This window comes from Vanessa atalanta, chromosome 16 (genome assembly GCF_905147765.1).
Source record: "Vanessa atalanta chromosome 16, ilVanAtal1.2, whole genome shotgun sequence".
Classification (NCBI taxonomy): domain Eukaryota; kingdom Metazoa; phylum Arthropoda; class Insecta; order Lepidoptera; family Nymphalidae; genus Vanessa; species Vanessa atalanta.
Window position 1 is genome coordinate 10,295,452 of NC_061886.1, and position 23,933 is coordinate 10,319,384.

At 33.4% G+C, this 23,933-nt stretch overlaps 1 protein-coding gene across 3 annotated transcripts in view; it reads left to right on the plus strand.

The window, feature by feature from the left end:
• LOC125070088 (phosphatidylinositol 3,4,5-trisphosphate 3-phosphatase and dual-specificity protein phosphatase PTEN) overlaps positions 1–23,933 on the plus strand; it is a 54,190-nt gene that overhangs the window by 22,015 nt on the left and 8,242 nt on the right. For all 3 annotated transcript variants that reach the window (XM_047679789.1, XM_047679790.1, XM_047679788.1), the window contains exons 2-6: positions 1,667–1,839; positions 17,899–18,040; positions 21,237–21,335; positions 21,465–21,857; positions 22,165–22,262. In XM_047679789.1, coding sequence (XP_047535745.1) covers positions 1,667–1,839; positions 17,899–18,040; positions 21,237–21,335; positions 21,465–21,857; positions 22,165–22,262 — 905 coding nt within the window. The remainder of the gene's footprint in view (positions 1–1,666; positions 1,840–17,898; positions 18,041–21,236; positions 21,336–21,464; positions 21,858–22,164; positions 22,263–23,933) is intronic.

The window sequence follows — 23,933 nt, forward strand, 5'->3', positions numbered from 1 at the left end:
TAAATTTAACAATTCTAAAGTCATTAGATTTGCTATTCGTATTGTTATAATAATATTTATCCGGTCAATTGGTCTGATTTAAGTCAGCTTCGAGAAGGTCGTTCCGAGATACAGCTTAGTAAATAAATATTCATCAATATTAGAGAGAAGAGATTAGCTAGCGTAAAAATTTGGTAATAACATTGATGTTTTGATTTGTAATTTAATGATTGTCCGAGATTTTCGGAAGCTTGCGTATTTGAAGAGTTAAACGCAATTTTTTTTTAATTCTATACGTATACCTAACAATTTCTTCGAATTTTTCTCCAGATTATATAGTTTATACATGTTATGTAGCTGACAGTGTTGTACACGATACCTCTTTAAACTAATTGACAGGATAAAATCACTTTGTATCTATTTAAGCTCACATGTGCAAAAGAGACGGGATTATTTTTAGAGCCGTCAGTTTGCTTAAATTTGGAAATTGTGTAAAAAAATCGCCATCGATAAGAATAGTTTGGCTCAAGTTGAAACTAGTTTATTCGAAGCGAAGTCACTGGTAGCATCAAACGGTTCTACTAACTGTTAAACCATGTGACTTGCGTCGTGCGATAAAAAATATCGTCATTTTTATGTTAGTGCTAGTTGGCGCTCGCTCGGGGTAGATCGTCGGTGTTAGGCATGAAAGAAGCGTATGTCCATTCTTAGGGTTCATACTTGTTTTATACTAAATTTCATCAAATTCGGTTTAGTATTTAGGCCGTGAAAGAGTACACAGATAATTTTAATAATATTTTCGCAATTTTCATTTACGACATTTTATGTTAAGGTGGTGGTTGCTGGATATTTTTTTGGGTTTTGGTTTGGTTTATTTAAGAACAATTGGAAAAAATAGCCTGTAAATTTCCCACTGCTGGGCTAAAGGCCTCCTCTCCCTTTGAGGAGAAGGTTTAGAGCATATTCCACCACGCTGCTCCAATGCGGGTTGGTGGAATACACACGTGGCAGAATATCGTTGAAATTAGCCACATGCAGGTTTCCTCACGATGTTTTTCTTCGCCGCCGAGCACGAGATGAATTATAAACACAAATTGAGCACATGAAATTTCAGTAGTGCCTGCCTGGGTTTGAACCCGAAATCATCGGTTAGATGCACGCGTTCTAACCACATCTCGGCTCTATGCCATAATTAAATTCGTCCAGCCTTTCGAGCGTGATAGAGTAACAAACTTCCAACATTCGTATTTCTATTAATAGTAGGATATTTTTAAAATGTTACCTAGGGAATAACTATAGGTGAAAAAGTTCGGAAGATATGATTTTTTCTTTTTTTATATACGTGGTTGACGATCATTAAATGCTTGGTTCCTACTATAGATTGTATTTTAGTGTCGTCTGATATAGTATAGTGTATTGTACTATTTTAAATTATTTTAATTATAATATTTAATATCTAAAACACAGGTTATAGTTTATGTTCAAAGCTATTCTCGAGTTTTGTTATTATATAATTCACACGTTTGGTAAAAAAATCATGTGAATCAAATATGGGTTGTGTTTAACTTCTTACCTACTGCTGTATTTGCATTTATCGTAACCTTGGACTGAATTAATTGATGTGTTTATTTATATATGTATTTTTTTAAACAAAATTTCCTCGATATTTCCTTAACGTCGACACCAGATATAACAGATAGGCTGATAGCCATGGGTTTTCCCGCTGAGAAGCTGGAGGGAGTTTACAGGAATCACATAGATGAAGTCTACAGGTTCCTGGAGCAGATGCACAAAGATCACTATAAGATATACAACCTCTGCGCGGAGAGGTCATACGACTCCAATAAATTTCACAAGAGGGTGAGTACCGATTTTATCAATTTACGTTTTAGCTTCTTTCTATGATAATTTTGTACTTTTATTTTAAAATATATATTATACAGCTTTTGGTGGCTGTTCTGCATTCTAAACGAAAATCATTGAGTTCGTCGTAATTTTCTGGTCCCATAAAGTAAAGGAAATTGAAAAAAATCCTTCAACAATGATGTGCTTCACGATATAGAAAACGTATTTATTGACTCAATTCTAACACAGAGTGTGTTTATATGTAATTTACACAGCAAACATATCATGTCGATACAACATTATGATCAATGAATGAGAATATAATTAAATATAAATCGTAACTGTTCTCGTGGGGATTAATCTCACCATCGTCGTTCCTGTTTAATTATTTACGTTTTAACCAAAATTTAAAGTTTATAATAACATTAAATCAATAACACTTTTGTTCTCGTTTATATGCGTTTAAAATATTTGGTATTTTTTCCAAATAACATGTACTAATCCTGATTCATGGCGGTGTCCATAGACCTGTCCCGATTTGAAACACTTTTCTTAGCGATTCGTAGAAAATTTGTAGTAAGAATTGTTAGTTACTTGGAACCACGCGGATGTATACGTCAGAACCTCCATTTGACCCCACGAGTCAGGGACACTGGATATCTACCAATTAATATAGTTAATGATATAACTTCCTAGATAGGTGGCTAGATTATAACTTGTTACGAATTAATTAATAGGAACGATTAATTATTGGTATTCAGGAAATGATGAGGTCTCGTATTCGTTTGCTGATATAAATACAATTTATATATGTATATACAAAAAATTCGTTCGCTTGGATTGCGTAATATTGGGAAAAGCACGTGGTGGCACATTTTTAATATGGTATAGGTTGGCGGATGAGCGAATGGGTCACCTGATGGTAAGTCGTCACCACTGCCCATAGACAATGGCGCTGCAAGAAATATTAAACATTTCTTACATCGCCAATGCGCCACTGGTGACTAGGGTGTTATGTCCCTTGTGCCTGTAGTTGGCTCACTCACCCTTCAAACCGTAGAATAGACCTACCGTGTGGTATTCTTTCCATATAAGTATTAAAAATAAGTATGCGGCTACTATCAAAAGGCACTACGGATTAAATATTTAAATTAAATTAAGAACCATCTCATACCAGTTCACAATTGTCTTTTTTTGTACATGTTTTATTTCTGGTACGATAAATAATTTAACAAATTACTACGTAGGTAATAATTTTTGTTCGTAATGTCAAATTTATGAAGGAAATGCAATCGAATATGTATTTACATCGATGATTTCAAATTGATCGTCATATACGAAGGTCATTTACGCACGTGTGCGTACGTTTTGTAGTGTGTTATATTGTGCTGTATGTGTTTTAGGAGTCTTAGTTTCATTAAAGGTTATATGAGGATTTGTCCCAATTTTTTTGATATTTTGATCTTATAAATATAGGTTGAATATATATTTGAATTATATAATATGACTTTTTCTTCTATTTATCTTAGTGGAAATCGTATAATAATTCATTTAAGCAAGATCATACAAAGATATCGCAATCGTCATAAAACAAAATTAAATTTAATGTGACGTTAGCACCGGTTTGGAAAGTAGATTCTACCGAGAGGAACTCATATTTATCTCTAGTCATATTCATGTACATTACATGAGTCATGTTATATATGTTTGACTAAAAACTTATTACACTATTAAGCCATGACGGGAGTGGATTTTATACAACGCGTTTACTCCAAGGGGTATTTCTTTACCAATGAGCATGAGATTCATTAAGACACATTTTGTTATTATAGAATATGATGTACTGGCCACCTGATATTATGTGGATCGCCATAAATATTGGTTCCATATTTTTTTTAACGATTTCTTGCATCGTCATTGCACCCCCCAAACTTGGGAAACGTGCTGTTCCTTTTGCCTGTAGTTATACTCCGCTGGGCTAATAAATAATTGGACTGTCAAATGTAGAAATATTATTTCAAATCCGACTGGCGGTTCCAGAGAAAACAAACTCTTTACCTGTATTATATTACTATTGATTAGTGCATGACAATTCACTAATTCTTCCTTGGATATGAACCCGCAATTGTCGGTTAATATTCGTAAGAAGAATTGAGAGAATAAGTCATTTTGAAATAAGTCAAACATAGCGTCATAAAACCGTGACTTTCATCATAACTGCGTTTATTGCAATTAATATATCTGCGAACACGTAACAGTGAGTCACAGAGTCGATATTCCTACGTGACGACACCCTCGTAACCAGACCTCAAATAAAGAAACGATTACAACTGTGCACGCGATAATCAACGTAATGTTTAATTATGTTCGATAAACGTTCGCCTCGTGGATAGACGTTTAAAGGATAATGTCATTTAATTACAATGCAAATATCAATTAACTATACGTTTTCCTTGTAAGTTGTTTCATACAAATTTGATCCTTTGTTACAGGCCTGTCGTTTAGTATTTATTTTTCCTCGAATATAATTCTACCCACATATTAATCACATGCAACGTCTTGGACAGGCTACAGTTATAAAAATAATGTACTCGCCTCCGATCGCAAACGATCCAAATAAACAGGGGAGCTATATAGTCCATAAATGTGTGCGTAATACGGCTGTACTTTTCATTCCTTTGTCATCATAATCTCAAGGAACCAGCGATAAGCATGGAGAATCCTACGAAATCACTAGCAACAAAAACAAATAAAAACTTTTTAATTTTTTATAGTCTTCAATAGGTCAACGATTTACTGGTCGTCTAGTGATGTGAAAGTCGTTAGCCTGAATTTGACACCTTGGGCTATTGTCATAACTCCTATTACAAGCTTTACGCTTAATTCGAGTTTTTTTTATTGTTTCCACTTAAAAGGAATTCATATGAAACGCGATAATATGTGCATCACTGTATTATAATAAGACAAACAATTAAATACGTTAAAAATAATCAAAAACGAATTTTCATTAAAACTAGAGGAGGCTTTAAGCCCAGCAATGGGACATTAACCTCTTACATTGAAGCCAAAATACTATAATTATGTATATTATTGAAAGTTTTGAGCGAACAAGAAATCAAAAAATCAAAGACCTGAAATAGAATAAGTTACCAATAGCTGTTTTTTTGTGTACATTATATCCCTTTGCGATTGATTGTATCGATATTATTGATCCTTTTTTTTTATCGACTCGGGTAAGAATACTTCAAGGGTGGTCCCATTTCATTGAAAATAATTCACCGCTGAAGGTAATAAACAAGGAATTCTTTAAACGGTACTGTCTGATTAGAACAGAGCGTTTTAGGTTTACAAATATTTTAATATACATATTATTGTTAGGCTTCAGAGAACGATATTATTTTTATATATCCTTGTCGGAGAGTCACGTGTCACATATGATAAAAATTATTTATAAATAAATACGTGTAATTCTTTATTGGATTTGGAAAAAGTTACTTGTGATCAGCTTAGGACATCTATTCTTATCTATCTATGCTTCAAGTTATATTAAAGAGAAAGAGAAATGTCATATGATTTACGTGCCAGCTTCTAAAGAAAAAAAATGATCTATTATAAAGATCATCGATCATCGAAAGTATTGCACATTCGATGTCCCAACAAGGAAGTTATTTTAGGTTGATTAAAGCTTAGAGTTGAGTTTCTTGCCGGTTCTTCTCGGTAGATGTAGATTACATTCCGCGCCGGTGTTTAAGCGTTTAATATTTTTTATTGACGTATCAAAAGTTTTATTCGGCCCTACTTATAAAAATTGTTTAGGGTCTGTTTTTAAAGTCATATTTCGCGGATTTACCATCCAAACTAACTTCTACAACTTCTAACTTAACAACATTGCAGTAGCGTTGAAAATCTATACTAATATTATAAATTTTGAAATTGACTGTCTATCTGTCTGTCTATCACGTAGGTTTTATGTATAATATTGTAGCCTATGTCCTTCCATGGGGTTCAATCATCATCATCACAATCATCGTTCAGCGGTATAGCCGTGAAAGTGTCACGAGTTACTTTCGCATTTATAATGTTAATACTTTGAATAATAATACTAGGGTATCAAAAGTGGCTCCTAATGCTTCGTGTAATATTACACACGGTGCTGCTCGCCAGTTCTTTTACATGAACTTGGCTTGACACGCTACCGCGCGTCTAGATTATAAATTGCAGACGGTGCAGAGAGATTTTAATTATTATTTTTAATATTGATTGTAAGTTTTTTTTAATTTACTCAAGGATTTGTGCGAGTCCCTCTGAGCAAGTACCAAACAAAAAACCTAACATCTTCCTATGTTAGTAACGTTTTGACTATGTCTACGGGTGACCACTGGCCATCATGTGGCCTGTTTGTCAGCCCACGTACCTATTTGATATAAAAAATAAGTAAAAACTTTTTTAACAACATAAGTTTCCTAAACTTTTTTTCTAGAGAGGTATGGAAAGCAATTTAAGATATATATATTTATTTATAGACATGAATATAATATAAACTTACGAGATCCTAATCTCGTGTCCAAGATCGCACGTCCGGGAAAGTGTCAGACTATATGTCGCCCTGTTGCCCTTCCTTTTGATAACGATAAGAAACATCGAGTAGGGTGACTGCAGATTGGCGCGCTTTATCGTTTCAAACCGTTCTATTTCTACACAGATAACACGTCTTTTCTTAACATTGATTAAAAATAAAATGTTCAGAACGAAAACATAACATTCGTATTTGTATGTGTGTGTATTTCACATTAGGAAATAAGATAAAAATACTCGATCACATTTAGTAACGAGCAAATACCTATCTATATAAAATATGAAAAAATTCAATTTCGATTTGTGATACGTACATCCATATCTACGTTGACCTCATAAAAACAACAATGGTCCTAGCCGAAATCAAAACAATGCTGAAACATAACCGGCAAAAGTATCGAATTGGTACGTTGTCACACTATGGATTACGATGTAGGTACCTAAAGTTCTATTTCTACTAAATGGGTAAGCATGAGACCGCATACTCGGTTCTGTCAACCGCAGGCCTTATCTTGTCGAACGAGTTAAGCTGGTATAACATTTGTATGGCAAGCTATGGATATGTGGAGCGATAGTTTTTTTTTATAAAGTGACGACGCGGTGTGATGTACCATACATAGTTGGTTACCATTTTTAAAATAAGTTTCGAAAAGGTTAACTTTGAATAGTTTTGTATATGGTTCATACGTCGTTTTATAACTGGATTGATATTTTATTTAGACTAAGTCGTCAAGTGAGAATACTCTTAATTTTGATTTAAATTAATAATAATAATAGATTTAAATTATGTTAAACAGATTTTACATATACAATGTTCGCCTGTTTAACTATTTCGCATATATGACTGAAACGATTTTATTACAATTTTACTTCTGGTTTAATTTATTCTGTTAAGGGTGATGAGTGGGCCACGTGATAGTCTAAAGTCACCTTTGCCAATAGGCTGTCGACCGGCAAGCCACATCTACCTAGCTAAACCACTCCTGGTGCTACTTAATTGGTAATCCTTCAAACCGTTGTCAAACATGAATTTTAAGATGTTATATCGGGTAAAACGGACCGAACACAGTACATAGTATTGGTGTTTGATGGTGGAAAAAGTGATGAGTCACTTTGCGCAAACCCGCCCAGACTACCCGGTATCGGTAGACAACTACCCGGTAGGCTTTTATAATGTTAGTTAATTAATTTTCGGCATTAAATTAGTATATAAATAATATATTTATACATTATTAAACTATTTTAACTTCAAGTAGCATCGTAATTCCCGTTATCAGACAGACGTTGGAACATTACAGTGGAATGAGGGCGTTATGTACCGCGAAATATCTTTCAACTTTAATAGAATTAATTTATGATAACAATGTACGAACTGCAATCGATTTCGTCTGCGTTATGTCTAGTGCTTCGCAGCCTCGTGTTTTATGTTATTCGCAATTGTTGTACAAGTTACATCATGTTCTGTGACCTTGGATTTGCACTTCGCTAGGGACCTTCGATTAAACATGACTTCCACTTAGCCAATGCGCCAGCATTACGTACAGCTTGAATTTTATATTCAACTAGCTGTGCCCGCGACTTCGTGCGCGTTTGAATTTAACAAAAAAAGTTATTGTTCAGTTCGCAGATTTTGCTATACCTTAGTAATTCTTTATTAGGCCGTTTTTGTGTTATCAAGTCGTTGATGGGAGGCACCCGACGTGGCGGCGGCGCGAGGGCTGCGCGCTGTTCTGGACAGTATTTGGACATTGCAGCGGGACTATATAAATAAAAGTAGCCCAAGTTACTCCTTATTACATCAGTTATTTTCCAGTAAAAGGCCCGTCAAAATCAGTCCAGCCGTTCCAGATTAGCCGGAACAAATAGACAAACAAAAAGTGTAAAAAAATATATTTTTTAGGTTTATGTACCGTGTAAACATACATATGCATTTAGTAATATATATATTATAGGACATCGTTTCAAGAAAATGAGATTCACATTTGTAACGTATACATAAACTGAATGTACCTGAAATATATTAGATTCTCAAGATGTAATTAGATTCAGTGGTTTTATTGTGAAGGAGCAACAGACAGACAGACAGGCCGAGTTACTTTCACGTTTATAATATTAATATAGCTTTGTATACATAATATTGTTACTACCTAAAACCCCCTTTCCCCGTCCACGGCTTTACAATGGTACAATATATTTATAAAGAAAATGATATGACATCAATAAAATTAATACCCAATAGCACAGAATAATGTAGCATTCCTTCTTCTACCAGCGACAATTTTATTTGTATTGGTTCCGCAGATTACCCCCTAATATACAAATAATTATTTTTTATCTCTTTATGATGTTAGTAGGTATAAATTCATTTGCATAAGTACGTGAATAAAATACAGTTTCATTTAAATATTTTTTTGCCTAATAATCAACGAATGCTAATACATATTATCTTGTATTGAGTAACGTATCGTATTTATTAATGCTTTTAACATAAATAAATCGGTCTATATATTGGCAAACATTTGCCGTAACTCTTCTTGTTAATAATTTTTTTTCTACTTCCACTATTTGTGTTCTTTTTTTTTTATTGTTATTTACACTACGAAATTTAGCCGTCTTAAGAACAACAAGAGCGGGTGCAAGCAATGTTCTGGCGATCTCCCCGTTTCAGCCGTTTTCCTTTTCTACTAACACAACGAAGTTGGATCGCAATAGAATCGATGTTGTATCATAACAATTATAAATACGTATAAAAATATTAAAAAAAAAATTGAACCGTCTTCAAAATTAGAAACAGAACGGAAACGCAAACAAAATTCAAAAACGGATTTGTCTAAGATATACCTAATTCAGTACACACGCCGAATTTTTTTTATTCTAGCAATGTTACATACGTACATGTCCAACTGATAATCTCCTTTTTTTGAAGTCGGTTAAAAACTGGTCCTCATTTGCGATTGAGCTGAGGTTAATTTTCGTGAAGAATAGTCTAAGTTGGATTGAATAGAGTCGGGAACTAATCATAATTCATAACCCTAATTAGTAGAATTGTATGTTTTATTTTGATTCTTGTCCGTGACAATCGTTTGAAGAATATTTGTACTCATCTACCTTGTATATTGTTGTATCAATAATTTACAATATACGTTGTGAAGGCTCTTGCTGTAAGGCCTTATTTACCTTACATTCTCTTATCATGGTTACAATATATGTATACAAACAGTTCGTACTATATTATATATAAAAAGAATGTTTGTGATGAATATACTTTGACACCGTTAATCGATCCATCAATATTGGTACATATTTATTATATATATTCGTACATGTATATTTCATGAAATAAATACATATTAAATTTATCTTAAGAAATATTCTTAATGCTTGTTATACTGTACAGTACACTGATTATCATACAAGATACTTCGATATAATTGTATATGATTATTATAAAATATTTTTTCGGAAACTATAGTTTATTGCCGGGTCTTCGCTTCGATAGAACCTAGAAACGGAACCGGTGATATGTTTAAATTAAATTTAACCTCGTAAAACGACGATTAAATCTGCTCGTAAGAGTACTTGAATATAGTAAGTAGGTATATTTTAATTTTGCGCAAGGTTTATATTTTAGCGAAAACTTTTCGGAGGTATTGCAGTTTGCAACTGTTTCGTTAGTATTACATATATATTATCGACCTCGTAGTGTGATTCCTGGAAGTGCGCCGCAATCTAAAACAAAATACACTGACAGAACAATCGATATTGTTCCAATCTTTGTCTCGTCTAAATGTATTACCCGATAATGGTGTATTGTTGTATGCAGATTTTAATATTTTTTTATAAAACATTTATAAGTTTAAAATACTTTATTATTATATTTGTATAGGCGAATTCATTGTTACATATAATTTGTTTGTATATATATGTATATTCATGAATCTCTGAATTAAAATCTATTTGTTCTAAAACTCCGGATTCATTTGTTCGTTATTTTATTTAAAACGAATGTCTTCATTGGCTTAAAAGTAAGTAAAAGTTGTCATTACAATAATTTTAAATGGGATATTTACGGTGGTACCAACGAAGTATCCTTATTCTGATTTCTTCTCGTCTAATCCGCGGACTTATTTACTGTCCTTTGCGGGATCTCTGTCCAAGTATTACTAATATTTACAAGGTATTAATAAATTTTAGAGATCATCCAGTGAATAGCAATTAAACCAAACGTTATCGGGTTCAGAATCTGGGCTAATTTTACATGTGTTTAAGGTGCTGTCAAGGAAAATAGTGTCATTGTAAGGAAATTGCATCTGTGGGACAGAGACCCGAGACATTTGTTTTCCCGGACTTCTGAGACATGTGTTTCCCGCACTGGCGCAGTTTCTATATTCTTTCTAAAAACAAGGCTTTTTAAAGATTATGACTGTAAATAACTTACAAACGAATACAAACTGATGCGTGTATTCTACTTTATCTTTTATACATTTTTGTACTGGGGCCATATTAATAAGGAGGAGTTGAAGAATGTCAACATTGTAATGGATGTCTCTCAAAGGCTATATTTATGGGTAATAAGTACCCAATCCTTCCTTCCTTGTCTTGTAAAAAATATAAATAAATACATGTATAGATTTATAGCTTTATTACAAACTATATGAGAGTAGTTGTTGCCGAATGATTTGCAAAATGTTGTCATTTGTCAAAGATATAATATGTCAGGAAAATATTTCTTGTATTATGTATGGACGACTAAACAGGACTTAATAAATATATGTGTACTAATAAATCAGCCGACTCTTATTTTGTTATGTACAACTAAACAAAACTATACGCCATACAATACATATGTATAACCAATATACATATGTGAAACTTATATCAGAATATGCAGTGCGTTTCGGATATATATAATATAATATATTATTATGTTTTTCGTATATCTTATAAATAATAATGTTCGTTCTCGTTTTGATACGAACTGTTTAACGTATATATTTGTTCATTACAAATCTCAATCTCAATAAGCGTGTATAATTAAAGTCATTTAAACGTGTCGCTAATACAATAGTATTATGTTATATCACATAAAACATCTTCAATGTTTACGTAATCTCTCCAATTTCCCTGATAACTGATAAACTATCACACACTCCGCGCGATACGGGCACTCGTGAATAATTGTGATCTTTAAGAAAAACTTTTGAGTTGAAAACTAATCATTTACGGCTTCGACTATAAATTTTGCTCACTCTTTTATTATTATTATTATTATATTCCTCTTTTAATCAATGTCTAACTAAAAACTCGCTCAACAAATTTTATCATGAACACTCAAAAACTTAATGGTTTTGGTCTACTGTATTGCATGTAGTGTATTTGAATCAATATTTAGAAGTCCAAATAAGGAAAATTTTGAGGTTCCAAGAGCTGAATCGTTGGCATCGCTTTTCATGAGGATAAATTATGATATCAGCTCTCAAACTAAATTCACTTAACGCGTAATAATTTCGTTTCATTCCATTTAACGGTTTCTTATATGAAAAAGTGCTCTGGTATATAAGCCAATTAAATGGAAATTTGATAATGTAGGTCATAAAGGCCAAGACCAAATGGCATAACTACTGACTTAAATTATTATTTTTATGAAAAAATATATAATTTTTTTTTTGAGATATTAGATATCTCTATATTTTAGCCGAGTGGAAGTTCAATACGATCTCTTCATAAATAACTATGTCGATTTTCATTAAATTATTTTGAACGCGGTGTTCATGCATATTGATATAATTTTTATCAAATGTTGTACTTTTTTGCTTCTGCGCCCGATAAGAATTAACGTATGATTAATAAATTAAAGACAATTAAACACACCTCCGTTATGTTATATAATATTGTGAAGATTATAAATATATATTTTTGTATACTTAGGATTTATTGTATTAAATTTATCGTTTTATTTATAATTTATTTTCGTAAAGATTATCATTTTAATCCCACGACATTAATAGATATAATAGATTAACTTAATAAACAATTTAACGTGATGGTTCGTAATGAAGTCGTTATAATTTTAAGTAACGATATTATGTAATTAAAATAAATATAACATTATTTTGATAGGGAAAAATAACGTTTTCCTAAATTAAATTCATAATTGTGTTAACGTTAGGGGTCGTTAGGTTGTGTATGAAATAAATTTAATTATTTTTTATGATATTTTGATGCAAATTTATGTTAAAATTCGAAGAATATTTCTTTTTTTTTTAATAACAAGAATATAAAATAAATGAATATTTTTCCTTAAAAGTTAGGTTCATTAATACTTTTTAATAAACTATTCATATATATCAAACTATAATATTTAGAACAGAGTCACGCGACATTATATAATGATTTTAATGATACCCCACACAGTGTCAAATATTTAATAGGTGTGGTGGAATAAGAACATATACATACATACCTACTAAACTGAAAATATTGCAATTTTTTGGACAGTTGTATAATAACTAAATTATTTTTATAGATTGATTAAATGTATTACGTATGTAACTAATCAGATTCACCCCTTTATAAAGCTTCTTCAAATCAATTTCCGAAGCCATACGAAGGCGATGAAATAAATTATTTATAAATGATATTAAATGAAACTCAATAATCTCGTCGTTTACATAATCTGTTTACTATCGGCCGTGAATCAATAACTTTTTTTTTTAATTTTGATAAGCTTTTGAAAATGGAATTTACCACTTATTTGGTGTTGTCAGGGAAGACTGAATATCTTTATAATTTTTGGCGCGTCACGTGTGTATTAGTAAACCTTTTCCCGGCTGTGTATGGGGTATATTAATTGTCATGGCGAGCGATGATCAGTCTCAGTCGGTAAACAATCATCTCCATGTAAAATACAAAAGGGTAGATAATGTTGAATGGTCGCACAGTGTCGAAGTAAGGATATATTATCGCATACAGATTTAACGATATAAATTTTATATATCAGATGATAGTTAGGGCGTTTATTTTTTCTTACATTATTATATACAATAAAGATTTTTTTTATCCAGTTAAAGAAACTCGCATAGTTGCTCTTTTAAAACAAAACGGATTTTCAGTGGGGTGAGTATCCTCAGTTATTGTTATTATTGTCAGTATTGCGTTGGAAATCGAGCCTAAATCCAAGCATCTTTATCCAAAAAGTATTATTTTGATGAGTAATAAGATTTGTAGTCTACCTTCCGACTTGCGACAGTTCCTTCTCGCGATATATTATTTCAACCGTATTTACATTGACTGCTAGCTTTTGGCTCGTTGTATGTTTCATATTATTTTAGGCTTGTGGATCCTAATTTACTTTCACCGGTGACTTTGTAATTTACAAGTAACATAAGCATTTTTTTTCTAAATACTTCACATCACTAAAGTTAATTTAGAGCGTGATATAATCACGGAATTCGGACCGTATAAAATCCTTCGTGCTTCTTATCTCTGGTGTCTAATATATTTCCACAGATTATTATAATATGTCTTATCAAATATTTGACAGCTGCGTTTTGGACACATAATATTTTAGCCCCTACTAGACTTGAAGTACTTATTATAAATTAATAACATTCAAAGGTATACGATTTTGTTGATATTATCTATTCTGATCATAAACGTTTCGCAAATTTTATTTTTAAGAAGCTTTAATTAGCTCGGCATGTATGTAATCACCATATTCTAGACGTTTGATGATATTGAATTGAACTAGCACTCGTACCTATGATAATATATATATATATATATATATAATCATTTTTACCTAGTATTCTGGTCAGGATACTATAAAATAACAAAATAAAAAACTAGAGTGACAGGTTGCCTACATACCGTCCTCTAAGTGTCGGTAAACGTTACTCTTGCTATTATATTATTCGAAGTGCTATTTGATGCATGCATTTTCATAGATTATTCTTAAAAAATAGATATTGTTTGAGCTTGATTTTTAGAAACGCGGCTTACAGTAGATAGAACAGGAAATCGTCACGTAAGGGAGGAAAAGCGTTTTAGCTCCTTCAGGTTTTTATCCCTCTCTCTTTCTCTTGTATAATAATATTTAAACTTATTTTATGGTATTGCTTTATGTTACATGGATTTTTAATAATAATTTCGTCATTGTCATTTAATTTATTTTATTGTGTCTCTTATTTAATTACGTAACATATGGAAAGGTACTTTATTCCAACCGGGTGTCCCACGATACCTCTCGTTTTTTTTTTTTTTTTCAACAGATTATTTATATTAGACCGACGGTGTGTATCAGTGTCTATATCATAGACAACGTTTATACGGAACACAAACAAAAAGCAATAAGTAGTTCTTACATCGTAATACATATTCATCGTTCACGTTGTTGTCCGTTTTTTTAAACACTTTTAGTGAGCTCGCCCACCACCCGACCGTGTCACGACCGTGACCGCTTCGTTACACAAATGTCATTATTTGTTAACTCAGGGCTCCGTTTATCGTTAACTAGCGTTACGGTCAGACTTCACTTTAGTTTTACAATCGAATATTAATATTTTAATATTATAATTTTTTTTTAATGTAGTTTACATATTTATCGCGATAGCGTAACTAATTAAATAACTGTAAGCAAATTATTGAAAACATAATGTAAATATTTACTACGTAACATACGATTAAGTTTCGAATACATAATATATCGTTGAGTGTTTTAGATAAAAACGTTGCATTTTATAAAAATAGTCTAACAGATAGTTACAAACGACGGCTCTATATTTTCTTTATACAGTGTGATGAAAAAGAAACAAATATAACTAAAATATATATTTAAATGCGTAATAGAGACGCTTGATTTTTTTTTGGAAGATATTCAGTGTACCACCCACGTGCTCACCGGGAGAAGCCTTTAACCGCTCTATCTCACCATGTCATTATTTGTTGAGATCCAATGGAAACGCTTAAGCCTCTGGTCAATGACCTATCCCCGATTCTTGGCCACGGTGAAGTGTTTTGAGACGATTGGGCAACAAACGAATGCAATGTGAATAAAACTTGCTTTATCGGTACATTGGATACTATTTACTATCTCCGACATTTTGATTAAAGAACACTCTTATATCTTACTTGCAACTATAGTAATAAATAATAATAATAAATATTGGACAACATCACATACATTACTCTGATCTCAGTGTAAGTAGATAAAGCACTTGTGTTATAAATAAATCAGAAGTAACGACGGTACCACAATCACATAGACTTAAGACATTGAAAATTAATGAACTCTACATCGACTCGGCCGGGAATCGAACCTGGGACGTCGGAGGCGTACCTATGAAAACCGGTGTACACACTACTCGACCACCGAGGTAGTCAAACTATAATCTATATATGTATGTATATAAAAGTGATATACCACTTACTGATTACTCACGAAATCTCAGAAAGAAGTGTTATGGCACTTACTAACTTGAAATTTAGCAGAGTTCCTCATAGAGTGTAGACTTCCGTTAAAGTTTCAGTAGTTCGTAGGTTTTACGAAACTCCACCCTTACAGGGATAAAACACGGATAAGTTTAATTTTTATAAATTTCGCGCGAGTAAAGCCGCAGGTTCGGCTTGTATTATATGTTATTATTATTAAGACAATGAAGAAAAAATTGTTGAGATATATCTAATGAGTACGTAACTAAAATAGTACGTAAAAAAAATTCAAAAGGTAATGTGCCGTAGATTCGGATGAAAAAATGTTCTAATTACGACCACTGAAGGGCGACCAACGACCACACGCCGTAATGTATACCAAGCACTATTATAATTATTATGTTAATAAATTGCTCTGCTCTGCTCTGTGGTTTCCGCTTTGATCGTTCCTACTTCACCCCCGAGGGCCTTATTGTAATGTTACATAGTCTACAAGCATCAATATATTTTTTTAAATTGACTCGGAGATTCCCTTATCAGCGTTTACAAACAGACAAACTGTCATTATATTATAGTGTTTTAAGCAATTGTCAAGTTACATTTACGTAATAAATATAAGTCGCTACAATGTAGGTAGATTTAACACTTGAATGAAGTATTCTATGTGTATGTTAACTTATATATTATATATATATATATATATGTTTACATTTTGTGACAGAAATATCTATAAAATAATGCTTTTAAACTCTATATATAAATAAATTACCGTTAAGTTTATTGCGAAATATATTATGTATTTGTAACCCCCAAAAGGTCAATGGATATGGGATGGTGTTCGATTCTGACCCTTATTGTGTTCAACAATCGGTGCACTTAAAGCTTATATAGAATTGAAACATTAGTAATTCTGTGTAAATATACTTTTCTAGATAGTTTTCTAAATTTAAATCAACTTCGTTTCGGCTTATTCTGTGATGTATGTTTATAAGTCGTACAACGTTTCCGAAAAGGTTTTATATACGTTTGATCCTGCATCAAGGTCACCTTATTGATTGTGATCGTGTTCCCTTAGTTTGTTTGAAATGTCGGTAATTTTGGTACGGTGTACGAAATCCCAATATGAGTCGCGACCGCAGACCACTTCCAGTAAAAGGTTTCTCAGGCGATTTTCTGAAAATATGCTAACCACATTCCCACATATCCGACGCACACGTCTCCGAATGAATACAACGTAAACTCGACTTTGTAGTGTTACGCGAAATATCCTGATTCCCATCAACTTTATTATCTTCGTCTTATTTGTTGGGTTACTCTATTCGACATAAATAAAGCATATTTTTATATTATTACCAAAGATAGGACATTGTATCGTCTGAAGACAAATTGACGTTTCAATTTTCGGTCATTCATAGCCATTCGTTGTAAGTAGCAAACCAGTGCTAGTATCTTAATAACGCCTCGTATAAGATTCTAGTATCCGTCAGGCTTGAGTAGATATCCATAAGTAACCAAACTCACCGTTTGCTAAGAGACGCAGCGTTCTACAGTCTCGCTTGCAAATTTTTGTTTTAAATCTATAGCTATCTCATCATATCATATAAATGTTATCTACCCGTCTCGCCTTCGCATGAATAAAGTTATCACTTTGCGCCATTACTTTTTTTATAGATAAATATAAAAATAATTATAATATACAATCAATATCGAGTTAAGCTGGGTGCGATTTATTTAATTATTAAGTATTTATAAATTCTTCTATTTCGTGTGTTTATTTGAATATATTGTATATGTGTGTTAGAGGTACAACACATAGAAACTACGGTTCCAAATTGCGAAGTATAGTGTGTTGTATAGCATGTATTTTTTTATTTATATTAACAGAAACTCCTTAATTGAATACATTTTTATATTTATAAAGGTTCAAACTATAACAGATAAATTGAACCTACCATCCATTCATTCATTCATTCTCAACGTTGTGAGAATAATTTTGTAATATTAAAAAAAAAGACAATCGACGATGAATTATGGTCGTTAAAGTTATATATAATTTTTTATTATTTCCAGGTGGAGCGGTTCGCGTTCGAAGACCATGCACCGCCGAAGATAGAACAGATCCGGCCGTTCTGTGAGAACGTCCACGAATGGCTGAACAAAGATTCGCGGAACGTTGCTGCTGTACATTGTAAAGCTGGAAAAGGACGAACAGGTACGATATTGTCACAATAATCATTTACACGTGTAACGAATCAATTAATATTGAGTGGTAAGTGAAGTTTATTTTCATCATTGTTTCCGCTTGATAATCATTGATTTTTGAGTTTTTGACAGTACACCGAATGCTTTTTGTTACCAACAAATATATATGTATATTTTCTATTAGCCAACCATATTTAAAGAACACTACCGTTTGTGACAAATATTTGTATTGGTCATATGGATGTTTGTCGTTGGCTTGGTGTTTGTGTGTCTTCAGACACCTCCGGCACGAGGTATTCCTGTTATTTGTACGGGTTGCATCGATTCGAAACGCTTTATGGATTGAAATACCTTTACTCAGTAGTCACATTTGTGGCGAAGTATTTTCCCGTACATAAAGTTTTGTGGAAAGTTACAAGTTGATCTCTTGTCTTTAATCTAGGTTAAGACCAGTTAAATACAAGAGCTGTTTTGTGGATTTACATTTAAAGTGTTAACTATTTGCCCATGACCCATGCTTATAAGAATTGGCTGTAAAGCACACACATACAAAACGTTGTTGTCAAATGAAAACTTTAAATGAATAATGTTATTGAATAAAACTATGCAAGTAATTTCATCCTAGCGGGTCAAAGATAACAGAACAGACGAATATATTAGCAAAGGTCGAGCATGTGTAGACCTTCGAATCAGCATACGAATACGGTTAACATCTAAAAGGCGCGTTCATGCGCCTCCCTCGCCCATTCCAGATATTTATCGGCACCGCTTCGTTCAGATATAATAGTTTCCAAGCAGTTTCGATAACAAAAGTCGACTCGGCAAATTACACGTGCTCATTCAATTCCCTTTGATGTCGTTCACTATTGTCATGCAAACAATAAAATTCTCCCAAACTCGGGGGCGTAATTGCGAAATTTCTTTACGACCTATAATTGCCCGAATTGCAAACGGCGGAACTTTCACGCGTTGTCGTAAATTTTGCGCAAGGACCCTTTGGACGGCCTCCTTTTTGTGGTCAACCCTGAAGGGATAAAAAAACTGGCAAAGCCATTCGATATGAAAGGAACACGCTTGGTTGGGGAAGGATCGTGATCATTTCACTGTTATATATTTTTATGGTTAAATGTGTATGTGATAGCTTTAATTTGTTTTCTTTCCTTTGTGCTGTTTTTCCATGAGATATATTTATGATAATTTTAATTTTTATCTCAAAATTCGAATGCATTTTACTTATAATGTGTTCTAAATCTGATTTAAGAAAGTAGGTTATCAATTTGGCTGTTTTTTTTTTGTGCATTTTACGCGATATCTTCGCCGCGCCAATTGTGAACGGATTTTGTTGATAATTTTTTATTAAATGGAATTCAACCCGGGATGGTTGTCTAATTACATAAACACACACACACACACACATATATATATATATATATATATATATATATATATATATATATATATATATATATATAAGTAACGTCTGTTGGGTTTTCCTAGTTTTATATATTATATAATCACATAAGAGGTGCTGTAGTATAATTCAATAATCACTTATAGTAAACAATGAACACTCAGACGTACTACACTAGGTGATTGTGGTACTGTCCTCTTAGATAAACTCCAATACAACCTGTAATAATGCGAGTAGCATATTTCCATTCGACAAACGTAGGTTTCCTCGCGGTGTACGTTTTGCCCTCGAGAATGATCGCGGATCAATTCATCAAATAATAGTTTTCGATTCTAATATGTAACCTTGGTTCGATTTGTTCAATAAATAATTAATTTACAGTATAATATGAGAGTGTGATTTTAACATTTTCGTTTTATATATTAGTTAATTTAAAAAAAAACTCATGTTATTTTTAAAAACTAATAAAAATGGCCCATAAAAATATTACCATTGGTGTCCTTTTGTGCCTCTCTTTGTTTGAAATATTGAACGTCTTTTTCGTACAAATTAATATGCTTATGGATATACAAAATGTGTTATACAAAACTGTGATTTGTAGGTATGTATTTTGTACGATGACGGGACTCTGTAAAAAACTCAACGAATATAACGATTACTAAAAGTAAAGTAATACATTAACATACATTAATGTACTGGATTACAGTATGAATAATTAATATATTAAGGTATACACGGTATAAATATACATATATTATGATGATGTCCTCCTGACCGATATCGGTCACGGCCGTTCTCCTGGGATACTAGCCAATTTCGCAGGACATATTATAATGCACGAGTGTGCGAACTGAAGTGCACTCTTTATTGCTCTCTCGTAATCCGACGGGACTGATAATGACTCGGCAAAAACACTCGATAAATTTACTACCGACTGATGATGCTTTATAATCGAGCTTCTAGACCAAGGAGGTAGCCAATAATATTAATAGATATATATACTCACAAAGGCGCGCCATGTTAAATAGTAATCGGCGTGTATTGGTATGAGTTCGTGCTTATAGGATGTCGTAGTGTGCGTGAGACGACTGCGAGTAAAGACAGCAAAAAAAAATACAAATCAGATTATATTTGTTAAGTTTATTTTGTTAAACATTAATTCGTTTTACGTGAAGGGGCGCGCCTTCGTTATTGAATAGATGTATAATGTAATATTATATTACATTTTAATTCAATAAGGAACACATTAATAGAATGGACTCGTAGGATTTTATATTCGTTGGAATTCGGTTCGATTCGTAAGTTTCATTTGGTGATGAGTAGGGATGGATGCTCAAATGAATGGTATTTTTGATTTTGACGAAGTTTGATAAAATTTAGACCATAGATTGAAGGGAGAGGGCTAAATTAAGTAAAATGTGTTATAAGAATATTACTTATTTCAATGTTCTCCGACAATTCTGGAAACTTTCAGATAGTCTTAGACGTTAGAAGAATGCAGGTTTATTTTACTCGAGTAAAATATTTTGTGATTTCTTTTCCTCATCCCAATCTTTTAATTATATTAAAGTAAAGTGGTTAATGAAGCTATATACATATCAGATAGATTAGATCCCAGTCTTCTGTTATATTACTATACGTTTTAATTACCTGTCTCGTGTGTCTACTATATATATAGTCCCATGTTAATTTATTGCATTATTTAAAGGAAAATTCTAATCAATTAACTTTATATGGATATGTTTTAAATATTGAAAAATGATTACGAAAATTAATATATTCAATTTGTTTACAGGAACCATGGTGTGTTGTTATCTCCTGTACAGCGGTCAGAAGGCGACGGCGGACGAGGCATTAAAGTTTTACGGGATAAAAAGAGCTCATGACGAAAAAGGTAAGGGCTTCAAAATATTTTATTATATTTTGCATAGTCGCTACCGACTACAAGAAATCTTGGTAAATGATTTGAACTATTGTCGTGGAGGAGGGTCAGTAAATAACGTATCCCGGGTACCGTCCGCAGGCGTGACGATCCCGTCGCAGCGGCGCTACGTGGAGTACTTCGCGGCGCTGGTGCGCGGCGGGCTGTCGTACCGCGCGACGCGCGTGCACGTGCGCGAGCTGCTGATGTCGCCGCCGCCCGCGCTGACGGGGCTGCAGGCCACGCTGGAGCTGAGCGTGTCGCAGGTGGAGCCGCAGTTCAAGGCGCCGCTGGGCGCGCACGAGCTGCGGCGCCACGACAGCGCGGCGCGCGTGTCGCTGGCGGCCTGCACGCCGCTGCAGGGCGACGTGCGCGTCGACGTGTACTACAAGCCCAAGATGATGATGCGCAAGGAGCGCCTCTTCCACTTCTGGTTCAACACCTTCTTCGTCACGGCCTGCGTGGGCGCCACGCCCGTGCCGGCGCCGCACGACAGTGAGTGCCGCCCTACATTCGTGATCCCTTTGAAAAAATATATTTAATTCGAAAGGTTATATTGAAGACGATACGTGTGAAGTACGATACTCCCTAAATACAGTATGGAAAAGGATGTTTGTTGATAGTTTACTACTAATAAGTTTACTAATGAGATCTAGCGGGGTATTAAAAGAACGAATTCGAACGACGACTTTTTTTTAATTTTGAATAAAAATTAAATATACTAACATTTCAAAAAAGCGTTGTTATTTACATACATATAATAAAATAATGATGTAGTTAATCTTATAACTATTCTTCACAGGTCCCAACTTAGAAACGTTCAAGCTGACGCTGGACAAGTGGCAGTTGGACGACGCGCACAAAGACAAACAACATAAATTATATAGTCCCGATTTCAAGGTAAACATTCAATTTTAATATCGTAACTAGCCTTTAGTGTTTTTTATACCAATTGTATACGTATACATACATTAATGTCAAAGTTGCTTCGTCGTCGTCGTCGTATGTCGCAAATCCCGAGATCCTGGATTCGAATCCCAGGTTGGAGCGATAAAAAATATTGGATTGGATAAAAAAAATCTTACTATCGAAAGATTCTCAGTAACAGTCCGGAGTCGAAAAAGCACGTAAAGCCGTTGGTTCTGCGCCTGAACTCTTTCCGGTCGTATCGGATTTGCCGTCCTATTGGTTTATGAGGGTGAGGGAATAGAGAGTGCCCTTGTTTTTGAGCAAAAATTCTTGCACTGGTGGCTGGTCTCCTTAAGATTAGTCAGGATTACATCATCATCATCATCGTCATCATCGTAGTCATCATCATCTTCATCATCATCATCTTCATCATCATCATCGTAGTCATCATCATCTTCATCATCGTCATCATAATAGTCATCATCGTCATCATCATCATCATAATTATAGTCATCATCGTCATCATCATTATCGTCATTGTCATCATCATAAGTGTTATCATCACCATCATCAACATCGTCATTGTCATCATCATAAGCGTCATCATCATCATCATCATCATCGTCGTCATCATCATCATCGTCGTCATCATCATTATCATAGTCATCAACATCATCATTGTCGTCGTCATCATCATAATTGTCATCATCATCATCTTCATCAACATCGTCATTGTCATCATCATAATTGTCATCATCATCATCATTGTCATCATCATCATCGTCATCAACATCGTCATTGTCATCATCATAAGCGTCATAATCATCATCATCATTGTCATCATCATTATCGTCATCATCATTATCATCGTCATCAACATCATCATTGTCATCGTCATCATCATAATTGTCATCATCATCATCATTGTCATTGTCATCATCATAATTGTCATCTTCATCAGCAATATCATGTCTTTAGCTTACCGAGCTTTGTTTATTATTGCGAGTCTGTATCTAACTGGTTCGTTATCCGTTTCATTTTGTTTTAGTTAGTGAGTCTCTCTTGTACGTCTAGTGGCTTATTTGAGGCTGCATATACTGCAGCCCTGGGATTCATTCCAGATTATTCTTTGATGAATAGTTTTTTCTTGCACTGAAACTTTATTTTTTATTTCAATGTATGTGGACGGCTAATGAACAACCTGATGTCAAGTGGTCACCACCGCCCATAGTCATTGGCCCTGTAACAAATATTTGACTTGACTTACATCACCAATACACTACTAATCTTGCGAACTATGATGTTTTATGTCCCTTGTGTCTGTGATTACACTAGCTCGCACACACTTACCACACACACAAACCAAAATGCAACAATAATAACTATCGCTGTTTGGCGGTAGAATACATGAGTGGGTGGTACCTTCCGGACAAAGCCCCAAAATCAAGGAAATAATTATAATGTTCTATGATTAATTCACAATCTTATAACAATAAGCTGATTGTTTTCTTGTATATCAATATATATTTTTTAATACAATAATAATAACTATATTGAGTTAGTGTAACTAGAAGTACATATGTAGCGTAATTTTGGTACAGAGAAACCGTATAGTTAAAAATAGCTAAAATGTATGCATATTTTTTTACAAACATTTAAGCT